This window comes from Saccopteryx leptura, chromosome 10 (genome assembly GCF_036850995.1).
Source record: "Saccopteryx leptura isolate mSacLep1 chromosome 10, mSacLep1_pri_phased_curated, whole genome shotgun sequence".
NCBI classification, from domain to species: Eukaryota; Metazoa; Chordata; class Mammalia; order Chiroptera; family Emballonuridae; genus Saccopteryx; species Saccopteryx leptura.
Genome location: NC_089512.1, coordinates 35,570,215 through 35,587,278, shown reverse-complemented (window position 1 = coordinate 35,587,278; position 17,064 = coordinate 35,570,215). Strand labels below are relative to the sequence as shown.

The 17,064-nt window shown below is 36.4% G+C and overlaps 1 protein-coding gene across 5 annotated transcripts in view; it reads left to right on the top strand.

Moving 5' to 3' along the window:
- The window catches only part of CPNE4 (copine 4), a 518,608-nt gene that overhangs the window by 368,637 nt on the left and 132,907 nt on the right, over positions 1-17,064 (top strand). For all 5 annotated transcript variants that reach the window (XM_066350415.1, XM_066350417.1, XM_066350418.1 and 2 more), the window contains exon 4: positions 355-426. In XM_066350415.1, the coding sequence (XP_066206512.1) occupies positions 355-426 (72 nt within the window). The remainder of the gene's footprint in view (positions 1-354; positions 427-17,064) is intronic.

Sequence of the window (17,064 nt, the reverse complement as noted above, 5' to 3'; positions counted from 1 at the left end):
TCCCCCACTTGCAAAGATGTTTTAGTGCTAATTTAAGATCATTCTGATACTTTCCCTACTTTATCTTAATGTACCTATATCCATATTTGCCATCTAATATTGATATAAAATTTCTCAGCAGCAATTAAACCATCTTCTAACTGACTGAATTATCTGTAATTTGTCACAAATTCTTTTACATCACATGCCATAAGACGAAAAAGGGAATAGCCTGTATTTAGGAGAGGTTCGTGGAAGATCCTTGGAAAATTAATGGACATGGAGTGGTGAATGCAGAATTTTGTAGAGGAGAAATTACAAGGTAGACCTTCAGTTATATGACCAATATCTCCCCCTTTCATTTCCTCTGTGCAGATTGTTTCCCAGAGGAAGCTGTCCAAATCCTTGCTGAAACACGGGAACACGGCAGGGAAGTCCTCCATCACGGTAAGCCCTCCGTAAGCGGTCGTCTGCCAGGGCACCTGGATGCCCAGGTGCCCAGATGGAGCTGTCTGGGACAAACCAGACTTGCAGGAAGCAGATCCTGTGGCTATTGGGAGTTGATGCCATAGTTGCTCAACTATCCAAGCCACTTCCTTTTTTTTCTTTCTCCATTCTGCCAGTATAATTTTGACTTTTTCAGCCCTAGGGAAAAGGGGTTTAAAAAGGGATCTGAAAGCGAAGCCATTTACTTTTATTAAGCACTTGTGCAATTGCAATATAGGTTTCAGTGGGGGACAGAGATGGAGTTGTCGTGCTCAGTAAGAATACGAAATTGTGCGGGGTTTTCAAATCATCTAAACTACCTCTCCCTGCCTCTCATTCTTTTCCAGAGAATTAAAAATTTGCTCTAATCACATTTAATCTAAGGTTTGATTTGTTGCCTCAGGGCTAGACAACCCTACCATGTAACCATTTTCTTTAATATAACAGCTTGGAGCTATACTCTCCCATTTGGAGCCACGGCTGATTATTTAAGCTTAAATAAAATTATTTAAAATGAAACAAAAGGATATATTCATGTTTAGTCACACAAGCCACATATGAAGTGCTTTGTAGTTACATGTGGCTAGCAGCTACTATTTTGGACAGTGCAGATTATAGAAATTTTCTGTGATTGCAGAATGTTCTGCGGGCAATGCTGGAAGCACTTCTAGATAAAATCTGAAATGTTCCTATTTTTGAAACTTTGACATCTTCCAAGAGAATCTTTAAGAAAGGTAGAAAAAGTAGTCTAAGGAGATAGCTGTGTGGACCATAAATGATGACAGATAGAAAGATAGATAGATAGATAGATAGATAGATAGATAGATAGGAAAAAAGTACCAGGAAAATCTAAATTGCTAGGGGAGCAAATTTCCAAGAGGCACACACCTCCTGAGTTGCTTTGAACATTTCTTTTTACCTTGAAAGTGACCAATTTATTATTTTTTAATGTAATCCACTTTAAAAAAAATATCAAAAGAATTCCTACTGGTGAAAGTTATGATTATTCTTGCAATAACTTACCTGAATTTGTTGCTTAACTGTATTTTTTTAATTTTTAAACTTTATTTAGAAAATTAACTTTAACGGTGACATTGATCAGTAAGAGTACATAGCTTTCAGGTGAACATTTCTATAGCATTTGAACTGTTGATTATGTTGTATACCCATCACCCAAAGTCAAATCATTTCTGTCACCTTATAATTGTACCTCTTTACTCTACTCCCCCAACCCCTCCCCCTCCCCCTCCCAATTCACTCAAATCCCCTTCCCCCTCCCCCACATTTCCTTCTCCCTGGTAACCACTTCACTTTTATCTGTGTCCATAAGTCTAAATTTTATATCCTGCCAATATGTGAAATCATACAGTTCTTAATTTTTTCTGATTTACTTATTTCACTCAGGATAATGTTTTCAAGGCCCATCCATGTTGCCATAAATGTCACTATGTCATTGTTTCTTATAGCTGAATAGTATTCCATTGTACAAATATACCACATTTTCTTTATTTAATCCTCTATCGAGGGACACTTGGATTGTTTCGATATCTTGCCACTGTGAATAATGCTGCAATGAACATGGAGGTGCATGTGTCTTGACGTACCAGTGTTTTTGAGTTTTGGGGGTAGATGCCCAGTAGAGAGGGATAACTAGGTCACATGGTAATTCTATTTTTAATTTTTTGATAATTCACCATACTTTCTTCCATAATGATTGTATTAATTTGCTTCCCACCAGCAGTGAATGAGGGTTTCTTTTTCTTCACAGCCTCTTAACACTTGTTATTATCTATCTTGTTGATAATAGCTAATCTAACAGGTATGAGGTGGTATCTCATTGTGGTTTTGATTTACATTTCTCAAAAAGCTAGTGAAAATAAGCATCTTTTCGTTATCTGTTGACCATTTGTATGTCCTCTTGGGAGAAATGTATGTTCATATCCTCTTCCCATTTTTTAATTGGATTGTTTGCTTGTTTCTTGCTGAGCTTTGTGAATTTTTTAATATATTTTGGATATTAACCCCTTATCAGAACTGCTGCTTGAAAATATCATCTCCCATTTAGTTGGCTGCCTGTTTGTTTTGTAGTCAGTTCCTTTTGCTGTGCAGACACCTTTTAGTTTGATATAGTTCCATTAATTTATTTTTGTCTTTACTTCCCTCGCTTTTGTGGTCAAATTCATATAATTTGTTTTTTTTTTTAACATTTTTTTTATAATAATTTTATTTTTTTTAATGGGGTGACATCAATAAATCAGGATACATATATTCAAGGATAACAAGTCCAGGTTATCTTGTCGTTCAATTATGTTGCATACCCATCACCCAAAGTCAGATTGTCCTCTGTCACCTTCTATCTAGTTTTCTTTGTGCCCCTACACCTCCCCCTTTCCCTCTCCCATTCCCCCCTCCCCCCGTAACCACCACACTCTTATCAATGTCTCTTAGTTTCACTTTTATGTCCCACCTACGTATGGAATAATGCAGTTCCTGGTTTTTTCTGATTTACTTATTTCGCTTCGTATCATGTTATCAAGATCCCACCATTTTGCTGTAAATGATCCAATGTCATCATTTCTTATGGCTGAGTAGTATTCCATAATGTATATGTGCCACATCTTCTTTATCCAGTCATCTATTGACGGACTTTTTGGTTGTTTCCATGTCCTGGCCACTGTGAACAATGCTGCAATAAACATGGGGCTGCATGTGTCTTTACGTATCAATGTTTCTGAGTTTTTGGGGTATATACCCAGTAGAGGGATTGCTGGGTCATAAGGTAGTTTTATTTTCAGTTTTTTGAGGAACCACCATAATTTCTTCCATAATGGTTGTACTACTTTACAGTCCCACCAACAGTGGATGAGGGTTCCTTTTTCTCCACAGCCTCTCCAACATTTGCTATTACCTGTCTTGCTAATAATAGCTAATCGAACAGGTGTGAGGTGGTATCTCATTGCAGTTTTGATTTGCATTTCTCTAATAGCTAAAGAAGATGAGCATCTTTTCATATATCTGTTGGCCATTTGTATTTCTTCCTGGAAGAAGTGTCTGTTCATGTCCTCTTCCCATTTTTTTATTGGATTGTTTGTTTGTTTGTTGTTGAGTTTTATGAATTCTTTGTATATTTTGGATATTAGGCCCTTATCTGAGCTGTTGTTTGAAAATATCATTTCCCATTTAGTTGGCTTTCTGTTTATTTTGTTATCAGTTTCTCTTGCTGAGCAAAAATTTCTTAGTCTGATGTAGTCCCATTCATTAATTTTTGCCTTCACTTCTCTTGCCTGTGGAGTCAAATTCATAAAATTCTCTTTAAAACCCAGGTCCATGAGTTGAGTACCTATGTCTTCTTCTATGTACTTAATTGTTTCAGGTCTTATGTTTAGATCTTTGATCCATTTTGACTTAATTTTAGTACAGGGGGACAAACTGTAGTCCAGTTTCATTCTTTTGCATGTGGCTTTCCAGTTTTCCCAGCACCATTTATTGAAGAGGCTTTCTTTTCTCCATTGTGTGTTGTTGGCCCCTTTATCAAAAATTATTTGACTATATATATGTGGTTTTATTTCTGGACTTTCTATTCTGTTCCATTGGTCTGTCTATTTTTCTGCCAATACCATGCTGTTTTGATTGTCGTGGCCCTATAATATAGTTTGAAGTCAGGTATTGTAATGCCCCCAGCTTCATTCTTTTTCTTTAGGATTGCTTTGGCTATTCGGGGTTTTTTATAATTCCATATAAATCTGATTTTTTGCTCTATTTCTTTAAAAAATGTCATTGGAAGTTTGATGGGAATTGCATTAAATTTGTATATTGCTTTGGGTAATATAGCCATCTTGATTATATTTATTCTTCCTAGCCAAGAACAAGGAATATTCTTCCATCTCATTATATCTTTTTCGATTTCCCTTAACAATGGTTTATAGTTTTCATTATATAAGCCCTTTACATTCTTTGTTATGTTTATTCCTAAGTATTTTATTTTTTTTGTTGCAATCGTGAAGGGGATTCTTCTTTTGAGTTTGTTCTCAATTGTTTCATTGTTGGCATATAGAAAGGCTATTGACTTCTGTATGTTAATTTTGTACCCTGCGACCTTACTGTATTGGCTTATTGTTTCTAGTAGTCTTTTTGTGGATTCTTTGCGGTTTTCGATGTATAGGATCATATCATCTGCAAAAAGTGATACCTTTACTTCTTCTTTTCCGATATGGATGCCTTTTATTTCTTTGTCTTGTCTGATTGCTCTGGCTAGAACCTCTAGTGCCACATTAAATAAGAGTGGAGAGAGTGGACAACCCTGTCTTGTTCCTGATTTAAGGGGGAAAGCCTTCAGTTTAGTGCCATTTAATATGATGTTAGCTGATGGTTTATCATATATGGCCTTTATCATGTTGAGATATTTTCCTTCTATACCCATTTTGTTGAGAGTCTTAAACATAAAATTGTGTTGTATTTTATCAAAAGCCTTTTCTGCATCTATTGATAAGATCATGTGGTTTTTGTTCTTTGTTTTGTTGATATGGTGTATTACATTAACCGTTTTATGTATGTTGAACCATCCTTGAGATTCTTGGATGAATCCCATTTGATCATGATGTATTATTTTTTTAATATGTTGTTGTATTCGATTTGCTAGTATGTTGTTTAGTATTTTAGCATCTGTATTCATTAGAGATATTGGTCTGTAGTTTTTTGTTTTTTTTTTGTGCCACCCTTGCCTGGTTTTGGTATGAGGGTTATGTTGGCCTCATAAAATGTGTTTGGAAGTATTGCTTCTTCTTCAATTTTTTGGAAGACTTTGAGTAGAATAGGAACCAAGTCTTCTTTGAATGTTTGATAAAATTCGCTGGTATAGCCGTCAAGACCTGGACTTTTATTTTTGGGAAGGTTTTTAATGGTTTTTTCTATTTCTTCTCTACTAATAGGTCTGTTTAGGCTTTCTGCTTCTTCTTGACTCAGTCTAGGAAGGTTGTATTGTTCTAGGAATTTATCCATTTCTTCTAGGTTGTTGAATTTAGTGGCATAAAGTTTTTCATAGTATTCTACAATAATTCTTTGTATATCTACGGTGTCCATGGTGATTTCTCCTCTTTCATTTTGGATTTTGTTTCTATGAGTTCTTTCTCTTTTTTCCTTGGTAAGTCTTGCCAAGGGTTTGTCAATTTTGTTGATCTTTTCAAAGAACCAGCTCCTTGTTCTATTAATTTTTTCTATAGTTTTTCTGTTCTCTAATTCATTTATTTCTGCTCCGATTTTTATTATCTCCTTTCTTCGGCTGGTTTTGGGTTGTCTTTGTTCTTCTTTTTCTAGTTCCCTAAGGTGTGAAGTTAAGTGGTTCACTTGGGCTCTCTCTTGTTTGTTCATATATGCCTGAAGTGATATGAACTTCCCTCTTATCACTGCTTTTGCTGCATCCCATAGAATCTGATATGTCATATTGTCATTTTCATTAGTCTGTATATATCTTTTGATCTCTGCACTTATTTCTTCTTTGATCCATTCATTTTTAAAAGTATGTTGTTTAGTTTCCACATTTTTGTGGGATTTTTTTCCTCTTTTTTGCAGTTGAATTCTAGTTTCAAGGCTTTATGATCAGAAAATATGCTTGGTACAACTTCGATTTTTCTGAATTTCCTGATGTTGTTTTTGTGGCCCAACATATGGTCAATTCTTGAGAATGATCCATGTACACTGGAGAAAAATGTATACTCAGTCACTTTGGGATGAAATGTCCTGTAGATGTCTGTCATATCCAGGTGCTCTAGTGTTTTGTTTAAGGCCACTATGTCTTTGTTGATTCTCTGTTTGGATGACTGATCTAGAGCCATCAGCAGTGTACTGAGGTCTCCAAGTATGATTGTATTTTTGTCAGTTTTTGTTTTAAGATCAATAAGTAGCTGTCTTATATATTTTGGTGCTCCTTGGTTTGGTGCATATATATTAAGAATTGTTATGTCTTCTTGATTCAGTGTCCCCTTAGCCATTATGAAATGGCCATTTTTGTCTCTGAGTACTTTTGCTGTCTTGTAGTCAGCATTATCAGATATAAGTATTGCTATGCCTGCTTTTTTTTGGATGTTATTTGCTTGGAGTATTGTTTTCCAGCCTTTCACTTTGAATTTGTTTTTATCCTTGTTACTTAGATGAGTTTCCTGTAGGCAGCATACAGTTGGATTTTCTTTTTTAATCCATTCTGCTACTCTGTGCCTTTTTATTGGTGAGTTTAATCCGTTTACATTTAGTGTAATTATTGACACTTGTGAGTTCCCTATTGCCATTTTATATCTTGCTTTCTGTTAGTTTTGTATCTGTTTGATCCTTCTCTTTCGTTTTTCTATCTTTTGTTTTTATTTGGTTGTATTTCATACATCTTTCCTCTGTTGCTATCTTTTTTATCTCATGTGCTTCTGTGGTGGTTTTTTCAATGGTGGGTACCTTTAAGTAATGAAAAGGGTTCCTACCATGTTCATTGTAGCGCACTATTTAGTGAGTACTTTTGCACTCCATCGTCCTTTGCTACTGTTACTCTCCATCCTCTCCCCCCTTTCTTTTTGTTGTTGTCACAGTTTAAATTTGGTTTTATTGTGTTCTTGAGCTTTTACTTGTGGCTCTTTTTTTCTTCTTTGTATCTGATTGGAGAACCCCCTTTAGTAATTCCTGGAGTGGGGGTTTTCTGATGATAAATTCCCTCATCTTTTCTGTATCTGTGAATGTTTTTATTTCTCCTTCGTATTTGAAGGATAGCTTTGATGGGTATAGTATTCGTGGCTGTAAGTTCCTCTCTTTCAGGACTTTAAATATTGGGGTCCACTCTCTTCTAGCTTGTAGAGTTTCTGCTGAGAAATCTGATGATAATCTAATGGGCCTTCCTTTATATGTTGTATTCTTCTTTTCCCTGGCTGTCTTGAGAATGTTTTCTTTGCTGTTGGTTTGTGTCAATTTCATTATGATATGCCTTGGAGTAGGTTTGTTGGGGTTAAGAAAACTCAGAGTTCTGTTTGCTTCTTGAACTTGAGGCTTTAGTTCTTTCCACAGGCTTGGGAAGTTCTCATCTATTATTTGTTTGAGTATGTTCTCCATTCCATTTTCTCTCTCTTCTCCCTCTGATATACCTATTATTCTTATGTTATTCTTTTTGATGGAGTCAGATAATTCTTGTAGGGCTATCTCATTTTTTTTAATTTTTGAGTCTCTTTCTTCTTCTCTCTGTTGTGCCTCAAGTTGCTTGTCTTCTATTTCACTAATCCTCTCTTCTATCTGACCTGTTCTATTAGCTAAGCTTGTTACTTCGTTTTTCAGCTCGTGAATTGAGTTTTTCATTTCTGTTTGATTTGTTTTTATAGTTTCAATTTCCTTGGACATATATTCTTTGTGTTCATTGAGTTGTTTTCTGAGCTCCCTAAATTGCCTTTCTGTGTTTTCTTGTATATCTCGGAGGATTTTTAGGATTTCTATCTTGAATTCTCTGTCATTTAGCTCCAAGGTTTCCAATATATTAAATTTTTTTCTCCATAGATTTTTCCTCATCTAGCTGTGTTACCTCTCTTTCTTTTGTATCCATGATATTCGATTTTCTCTTCCTTAATGGCATCTGAGGGTGGTTTTGTTGATAGTATTAATGAGATTTAATAAAGAATAAAAAGTTAAAAAATAAAAAATCGAAGAGTTGTTTTTTTAAAAAAAATTAATAATTAAATAAAGAAAAATAAAATAAAATAAAAATTTTAAAAAAAGAAAATTATTCGCCCCCCTCCTTTTTTCCTCTCCTCTCCTCTCCCCTCTTTCTTGAGAAAATTTTGTGGTGAACTGTGAATTATAACAAACAATGCCTGTAATGGAGGGCCTGAATTGGGGAAAAGTAATAAAGGGGCAAAAAAAAGAAAAGAAAAAAGAAGGGGGTATGGACCCACAAAAAGCAAATAAGTAAAAAATTTGGGTCAAGAATAAAATGATTTGCTTTTAGGTGTTGGTTGACTAAGAGTTATGATGAGAGGAATAAGAGGAAAACAGAAAAATGGGGGGACAAATTAAAAAATTACTATTGTATTTAGTGGAACAAGAACTAGATAAAATGGAGAACCAGGGATGGGAGAACTGCTAGTGAGTTAAAAAGGTGAAGTAAAAACCCCCCAAAATGCCACAAACATAAGTTTGAGTCCCAGATAAGATAATTTGTTTGTTATTGAGGTTTGAATGAGAGGAGATGTAAAGGAGAAAGGAAGAACCTAATATAGAGGGAGAAAAGAAAGAGAGAGAGAGAAAAAAAGAGGGAACCACTAAAAGAAGAAAAAAGAAAAAAGAGGAGAGAGAGAGAGAGAGTTAAGGGTTTTGGAGTGCAACCCTCATAGAGAGAAAGGAAGAGGAGAGAAAAGATAATGGGAGATGTAACACTTATGGGTAGTGTAGTTCAAGGAGAGGAGAGAGTAAGACCGGCAGAGAATTAATCGACCAAATTGAAGGAGGAAAAAAAATATCAAGAATGAAGATAAGAGAAACAAATGAACAAATATAATAAAATGGAATAGGTTATAAAGTCTGCAGATTATTCTTGATTTTGAGAGGTTATCTTCTTGCTTTTTCTTTTCTCTCCCTCTTCCTGGTCGGTGACTCTGTACCCCGGGTTCTGCCCCTTTGGCATGCTCAGGTAGAGGTTTGCAGTTGATAAGTCTCTATGGCAATGTCATGTATTGTGCTTTAGTCTCGTTGACAGTCTTGGCTCATTAGCATTTATAGGCTCCGACAGTGAGAGAGTCCGTGTTCCTGGAGCCTTTCTCCTAGTCTTTCCTTCCTCAATTAGTAACCTGATAATCCAGCTATGGGGTTGCTGCTGCCTCTGCCTGGATAGTAAGAGGCTCAAAGAGCTGGCAACTCCCCACTCTATTTCCACTCAGCACAGGGCTCTGAGTAAGGCTCAGTCAGTCAGAGCTGCTAGCATAATCAGACGGGGTTTCCACCCACTCAAAGACCTCTGGCTCTGCCACTCTGTCCGATAACACAGGTGGGTGCCCACTTCTGGGGCGCTTGGAGGAAACTCTCGCTCACTATCTGTGCGTGCAGACCAGGATATCCGGCCAGCAGTCTCACGCTCTGAGTGAAACCCCCAACCGCATGGAAAAGTTGCAGTGTTGGAATTGGCTCTCACTCCGTCCCCGTGCGCGGCTTTTGCAAGGCGCTGGGGCGGCCCGAGATTCCGCTTTGGCCCACACAAAGGCCCCTGACTCTGCCCCTCTGTGCGATAACATGGGCGCGCACTGCCGAGGCACTCGGAGGAATCTCTCGCTCACTATCTGCGTGCGCAGACCAGGATATGAGGACGGCCGCGTTTCCCTCTGAGTGAATCCCCTACCAGCACGTAAAAGTTCCACCATTGGAATTAGTTCTCGCTTCCTCCCGTGCGTGGCTTTCCCAGAGTGCTGGGGCTGCCCAGAGATTCTGTTTTCAGCCCACAGAAAGGCCTCTGACTCTGCCTCTCTGTGGGGTAACACGGGCACCCACTCCCGGGGCTTAGGAAGAAATCTCTCACCCAGTATCTGCGCGCACCGACCAGGAGATTGGGTAAAATGGCTGCCCCGCTTGTCTTTCTTTCTTTGGGTTTGGCGCTAGTGTTAGCTTGTATTGCCCGGGTTGCCACAGGATCAGTTTTTCCTCGGCTTGGATCTCCGTGCCACAGCCTGGTTCGGCCGTTTGTGCCACGGCCTGGATCTATTCACCCCCTTTGCCCGCCTCAGTTTCTATATTCACAGATCCCAGAGAAAGCCGCCCTGTTTAGGTTAGTGAAGAAGGCGGAGCATTTCTTACTCCCTATTTCCTTCGGGGTTTGGTTATATATTTAGCCAATTTTTCACTCGACCATACCTTCGGGTGTATTGCGAAACATCTGGAGACTCCAAGGATAGGTTTTTCTGTTTCTGGTTGAAGATCTTGTTGAGTTTTGGGGGAGATTTATCGGTATCACTTCCTACCCCGCCATTACTCTGACGTCACCTCCCATAATTTGTTCTTTATGGCCAAAGTTCATGAGCTTAGTACCTATATTTCCTTCTATGTAATTTATAGTTTCAGGTCTTGTATTTAAGTCTTTGATCCATTTTGAATTAATTTTTGTGCAGAGGGACAAGTTGTACACAAGTTTCATTCTTTTGCATGTGTTTTTCTGATTTTCCCAGCACCATTTATTGAAGAGGCTTTGTTTTCTCCATTGTGTGTTTTTGACTCCTTTGTCAAAGATGATTTGTCCATATATGTGTGGTTTTATTTCTGGGCTCTCAATTCCATTCCATTGGTGTGTATGTCTATTTTTCTGCCAATACCATGCTGTTTTGATTATCATAGCTCTATAGTATAATTTGAAGTCAGGTAATGTGATACCTCTGGCTTCATTCTTTTTCCTTATGATTGCTTTGGTTATTCAGGGTTTTTTATGGTTCCATACAAACCTGGTAATTTTTTGTTCTATTTCTTTAAAAAATGACATTGGAATTTTGATGAAGATTGCATTAAATTTTTATATTGCTTTGGGTAATATGACCATTTTAATTATGTTGATTCTTTGAATCTATGAGCATGGAATATTTTCCTATTTTTTGCATATTTTTCAATTTCTTTCAATAATGTATTAGAAGTTTCAGTATATAGGTCCGTCACATCCTTTGTTAAGTTTATTTTGTAGGTACTTTTTTGTTGTTGTTGCAATTGTAAAATGAATTGTTTTTTGTTTGTTTGTTTGTTTGTTTTTGAGTTCATTTTCCAAAGTTTCATTGTTGGCATATAGAAAAGCAGTAGACTTTTGTATATATATTGATTTTGTATCTGCTATTTACTATATTGGTTTATTGTTTCTAATAGTTCTTTGGTGGAGTCTTTGGAGTTTTCTATATACAGGATCATATCATCTGCAAAAAGTGATACTTTTATTTCTTTCCTGATATGAATGCCTTTTATTTCTTTCTCTTACCTGATCACTCCCGATAAAACTTCCAGAACTATGTTGAATAAGAGTGGAGAAAGTAGGCAACCTTGTCGCATTCCTGATTCTTCATTTTTTACCATTTAGTATGATATTAGCTGATGGTTTGTCATATATGGCCTTTATTATGTTGAGGTACTTTCCTTCTATTCCAATTTTATTGAGTGTTTTAAACATAAAGGGATGTCGTATCTTACTGAATGCCTTTTCTGCAACTATTGATAGGATCATATGATTTTTGTTCTTTGTTTTGTTGATGTGGTATATTACATTGATGGATTTTTGTGTGTTGAACCTTCATTGTGGTCCTGGAATGAATTCCACTTGATCATAATGTATTATTTTTTAATGTGTTGTTTTATTCAATTTGCTAGTATTTTGTTTAGGATTTTTGCATCTGTATTCATTACAGATATTGGTCTGTAGTTTTGTGTGTGTGTGTGTGTGTGTGTGTGTGTGTTGTCCTTGCCAGGTTTTGGTATGAAGGTTATGTTGGCCTCATAAAATGTGTTGGAGAGTATTCTTTTATTTTTTGGAAGACTTTGAGAAGGATAGGTACCAAATCTTCTTTGAATGTTGGTAGAATTCACTAGTGTAACCCTCTGGACTTTTGTTTTGCGGGAAATTTTTGATAATCATTTCTATTTACACCCTGCTTATAGATCTATTTAGGTTTTCCACTTCTTCATGGATCAGTCTAGAAAGATTGTATAGTTCTAGGAATTTATTTATTTCCTTGAGGTTGTTGAATTTGGTGGCATATAATCTTTTATAATATTCTACTATGATCCTTTATATATCTATGATGTCTGTGGTAATTTATCCTCATTCATTTAGGATTTTGTTTATATGAACCCTTTCTCTTTTTTTCTTAGGGAGTCTCACCAGTGGTTTGTTGATTTTATTGATCTTTTCAAAGAACCAGCTCTTTGTTGTGTTAATTTTTCTATAGTTTTTTTTTTGTTGTCTATTTTATTTATTTCTGCTCTAATTTTACTATTTCCTTTCCTCTGCTGACTTTGGGTTGCTTTTGTTCTTATTTTTCTAATTCCTTATGGTTTGATGTTAAGTTGTTTACTTGGAATCTCTCTTGTTTCTTGATATAAGCCTGTAATGATATAAACTTCTCTCTTATTACTGCTTTTTGATATGTCATGTTGTCATTTTCATTTGTCTGTATATATTGTTTGATCTCTGCTTTTATTTCTTCTTTGGCCCAGTCATATTTTAGAAGTATATTTTTTAATTTCCACATTTTTATGGGTTTCTTTACTTCCTTTTTACAGTTGAATTCTAATTTCAAAGTCTTATGATCAGAAAATATGCTTGGTATAATTTCTGTCTTCCTGAATTTGTTGATGTTAGTTTTGTGGCCCAACATATGGTGTGTCCTTGAGAATGTTCTATGCACACTAAAGAAGAAAGTATAATCTGATGTTTTGAAAATGAAATGTCCTATAAATGTCTATTATGTCCACTTTGTCCAGATCATCGTTAATTCTGATATTTCTTTATTGATTTTCTGTTTCAAGGATCTATCTAAAGCTGTCAACAGTGTGTTAAAATCTCCAAGTATGATCATGTTTCTGTCTGCTTCTATTTTTAGATCAATTAGAAGATATTTTATATATTTTGTTGCTCCCTGGTTTGGTGCATATATATTAAGAAGTGTTAGGTCTTCTTGATACAGTGTCCCCTTTATCATTATGAAATGTCCATCTCTGTCTCTGGTTATGTTTGTTGTCTTGAAGTCGGCATTGTCTGATATGAGTATGGTTACACCTGCTTTCCTTTGGATATTATTTGCCTGGAGAATCGTTTTCCAATCTTTCACTTTGAGTCTACTTTTGTCCTTGTAGCTTAGATGTGTCTCTGTAAGGCAGTATGTGGTTGAGTTTTGCTTTTCGATCCAATCTGCTACTCTGTGGCTCTTTACTGGTGAGTTCAGTCTATTTACATTTAGGGTAATTATTGACACTTGAGGATATTGTATAGTCATTTTATGTTTGTTTTCTGATAGCTGTGTGTCTTATTTGGTTCTTTTCTTTTTTATTTCTGTCAGTTGTTTTTTTGTGTTTTTTTTTACAATTTAAAATGTTTAATTTGGTATCTGATTTAAATGCCATTTTTAAGGAAAAGATCTCACTAAATTTGCAAGTAATATTACAGCACTTCAGAGAATTTTAGATTTACTATATTAATACATTGAATTTTTAGATTTAAATATTTGGAGAAATTAATCAATTAGAAAATTAAAGTACTTAAATATAAAATTGAGTATATCAGCTAAATATCCTATTTAAACATCATACTGTTCCAAGTTCCTTTGAAAGAAATTATTAATATTTGTTAATTTTATAAATAGAATAAGATTTGCAAGCTGAACTTAAAAGTGCAGGTTTTCTGAATCTGACTTCAATGAATAAAATGTTAATTTTTATTTATTTTATTTATTTATTTATTTATTCATTTTTAGAGAGGAGAGAGAGAGACAGAGAGGGAGAGAGAGGAGAGAGAGACAGAGAGAGAGAAGGGGGGAGAAGCTGGAAGCATCAACTCCCATATGTGCCTTGACCAGGCAAGCCCAGGGTTTCGAACCTGCGACCTCAGCATTTCCAGGTCAACGCTTTATCCACTACGCCACCACAGGTCAGGCAAAAATGTTAATTTTTAAATTGCAAATAAAACCTCCAAATAGTCTTTGCAACAGGACAGACATCCAAATCACCCCTATGTGTCATAGACGAAAGGCTGCAAGGCTGAAAACCAAGCTCACATCCTGGAACCCCCACAGATAAGAAACTAGCCTGGGTAAATCCCGAGTGCTTCCATGTTCAAAATGCGGAGACTGTGTGAGAGCACTCATTAAGTCCCTCTCAACTCTAAATTATGATGCTACTTCTTTTTTTTTTCTGATTTACTTATTTCACTCCGTATAATGTTATCAAGATCCCACCATTTTGTTGTAAGTGATCCGATGTCATCATTTCTTATGGCTGAATAGTATACCATGGTGTATATATGCCACATCTTCTTTATCCAGTCTTCTAATTTTTTTTACAGTGATTAAAGTCTTTAAGCAAACTCTTGGCCAATACAGCAAGAATCCATAAAAGAGTAGTGTCCTTAACATGTTCACCAAGTCCAAGTTGGCCCCAACACCATGCCAAATCCCTGAAAAATGCAACCCAACCCCAGTTCAGTCTGTTAGGAGCTGTCACAAGGAGCAGGAGTCCAGGAAAAGTCCACATCCAGGAAAAGTCCGCATGGCACTGGAATTGTTGTCACAATTCTATACTTTGCAGCTCACGTCCAAGTCCCAATGACTGCTGCTTCTAGCTGGTAATGATTCAGGTAGACTGGAATGTCAGTTGTTTTTGTTTAGTGGTATTTCATACTTCTTTTCCCTGTTTTTCTTTTTTAAGTTGTGTGTTTCAGTAGTGGCTTTTTTTGTGAGTGGTTAACATTAGATTATTAAAATGAAAATGTTCCTATGTACAAGAGTTCTTTGTCATATGAGTGCTTCTGCACTCCATCCTCCTTTGCTACTGCAGATCTTTATCCTCTTGCCTTTTATTGTATCATTGTAATATCCTTGTTTTTAGAGTGACTTTGTTGGAGCTTTTACTTGTAGTTTTAGTTTGTTTTGTTCTTTGTATCTGGTCCTTGAGTATTTGCTGCAGTGAGGTTTTTCTGGTGATAAATTCCCTCTGTTTCTGTATGTCTGTAAAAGTTTTTATTTCTCTTTCAAAATGGAAGGATAGCTTTGATGGACATATATTCTTAGCTGGTAATTTCTCTATTTCAGTACTTTGAATGTTTTGGTCCACTCTCTTCTGGCTTGTATAGTTTCTGCTGAGAAGTCTGATGATAACCTAACAGGCTTTCCTTTATATGTTATGGTTTTTTTTTCCCCTAGCTGCCTTGAGGATTGTTTCTTTGTCATTGATTTTTGACAATTTTGTTATGATCTGCCTTGGAGATGCTCTGCTTGGGTTGTGGTAACTCGGCATTCTGTTTGCTTCTTTGATTCAAAGCTCTAACTCTTTCCATAGGCTTGGGAAATTCTCATCAATTACTTGTTTGAATAGGCTCTCCATTTCCTTCTCCCTCTCTTCTTCTTCTGATACACCCATTATTTTTATATTACTCTTTCTGCTGGAGTCAGACAATTTTTGTAGAGCTCTCTCAATTTTTTTAATTCGTGAATCTCTCTTCTCTTCTCTCTGTAGTATCTCTAGTTGGCTGTCTTTGATGTCACTGCTCCTTTCCTATCTCTGGCTTGTTCTATTAACTAAACTTGTTACCTCAGTCTTTAGTTCACATATTGAGTTCTTCATCTCTGTTTTTAAAGTTTCAATCTCTTTACTGAACTCATCAGTTGGCCTATTGGTGTCTTCTTGCATCTTATGAAATATTTTCAGAACTTCAATTTTGAATTCTCTATCATTTAACTTTAATACTTCCGTGTGACTGAGATTTTTTTTCTGGAGGTTTTTTATTTTCTTTCTGAACTATGTCTCTGTCTTTTGTAGCTATGGCATTTGATTTCTTCTTCCTTGATGGCATTTTATAATTGTATTGTTAAGAACCCTAACAATAAAACAACTAAAGAACATTGAAAAAATTTTAAAAATACAATAAAAAAATAAAAATTAAAAAAATGACAAAGTAAAACAGAAAACCCACAGAAAAAAATAGAAAGCAAACAAAAAAATCAAGAAATACCCACAAAAAAATAAGAATAAAAATATAAAAATTTTAAATATGAAATTCAAAACTGAAAAAGAAAAATGAATAATAAGAAAAAAGGAACAAAGGGATAAAGGGGGGGGGATAAATTTTGGTTTTGAGGTTTCTTCCAGTAGATGTTGCTATATCACAACTTTTAGTTCTGTGAAGTTACTGGGCTGTCCTCTGCTGATATATTGCTATCGCAATGATGTACATAGGGCCACAGTTGCATTGGTGTGTGGGCCGTGTTGTGAGGGCATTATGGCTTTGGCTTTACTACTTCAACTTTCCAGCTTTACAGCTCTAACAATGGCGATCTCAGGCTTCCAGGTGCTCCTTCCCACATCTCAACAGACCTGGAGATCGATCATGGAGCACCTCTATTCTTCAGGGGAGAGGGTAGTTCTGGAGAGCTAGCTTTAGGGTTTTTCTCTGCCACTCTCCATACTGTTAGGTGAGGGAGACAGGCTCTTGGAGGTTGGAGGCTACACTTCAGTTTTTCTGTCTCTGCCAAGTGTGGGCTGCAGACAGTCTATGGGAACACTGGCCATGACCCCATCCTCTGGCCACTTTGGTTTGTCTCCCCCTCTGCCCCTCTATCTCACCACTCTTCCTGGAAGAAGGAGACCCAATCACTCTGAGTTTCCCTCTCTGTACCCCTCCAAAAAAATCTAGAGAGCCCAAGCTTCCCTCCTAGCTGTAGTCCAATAAAGAAAAAAAACCCAGTCACTCCAGGTTTATCTCCTCTCCTCTCCAAAGCCCACTGCAAGTGTGTTCATCTTCCATTCCCCTTTTCATCCACCCCATCTTTAGTCCATTAGGTGCAGGCATCTTTCAGATGCACTTGCGAGCCCAGCTAGAGTTCCTTCACTGCATTATAGTTGTTCAATTTTTTA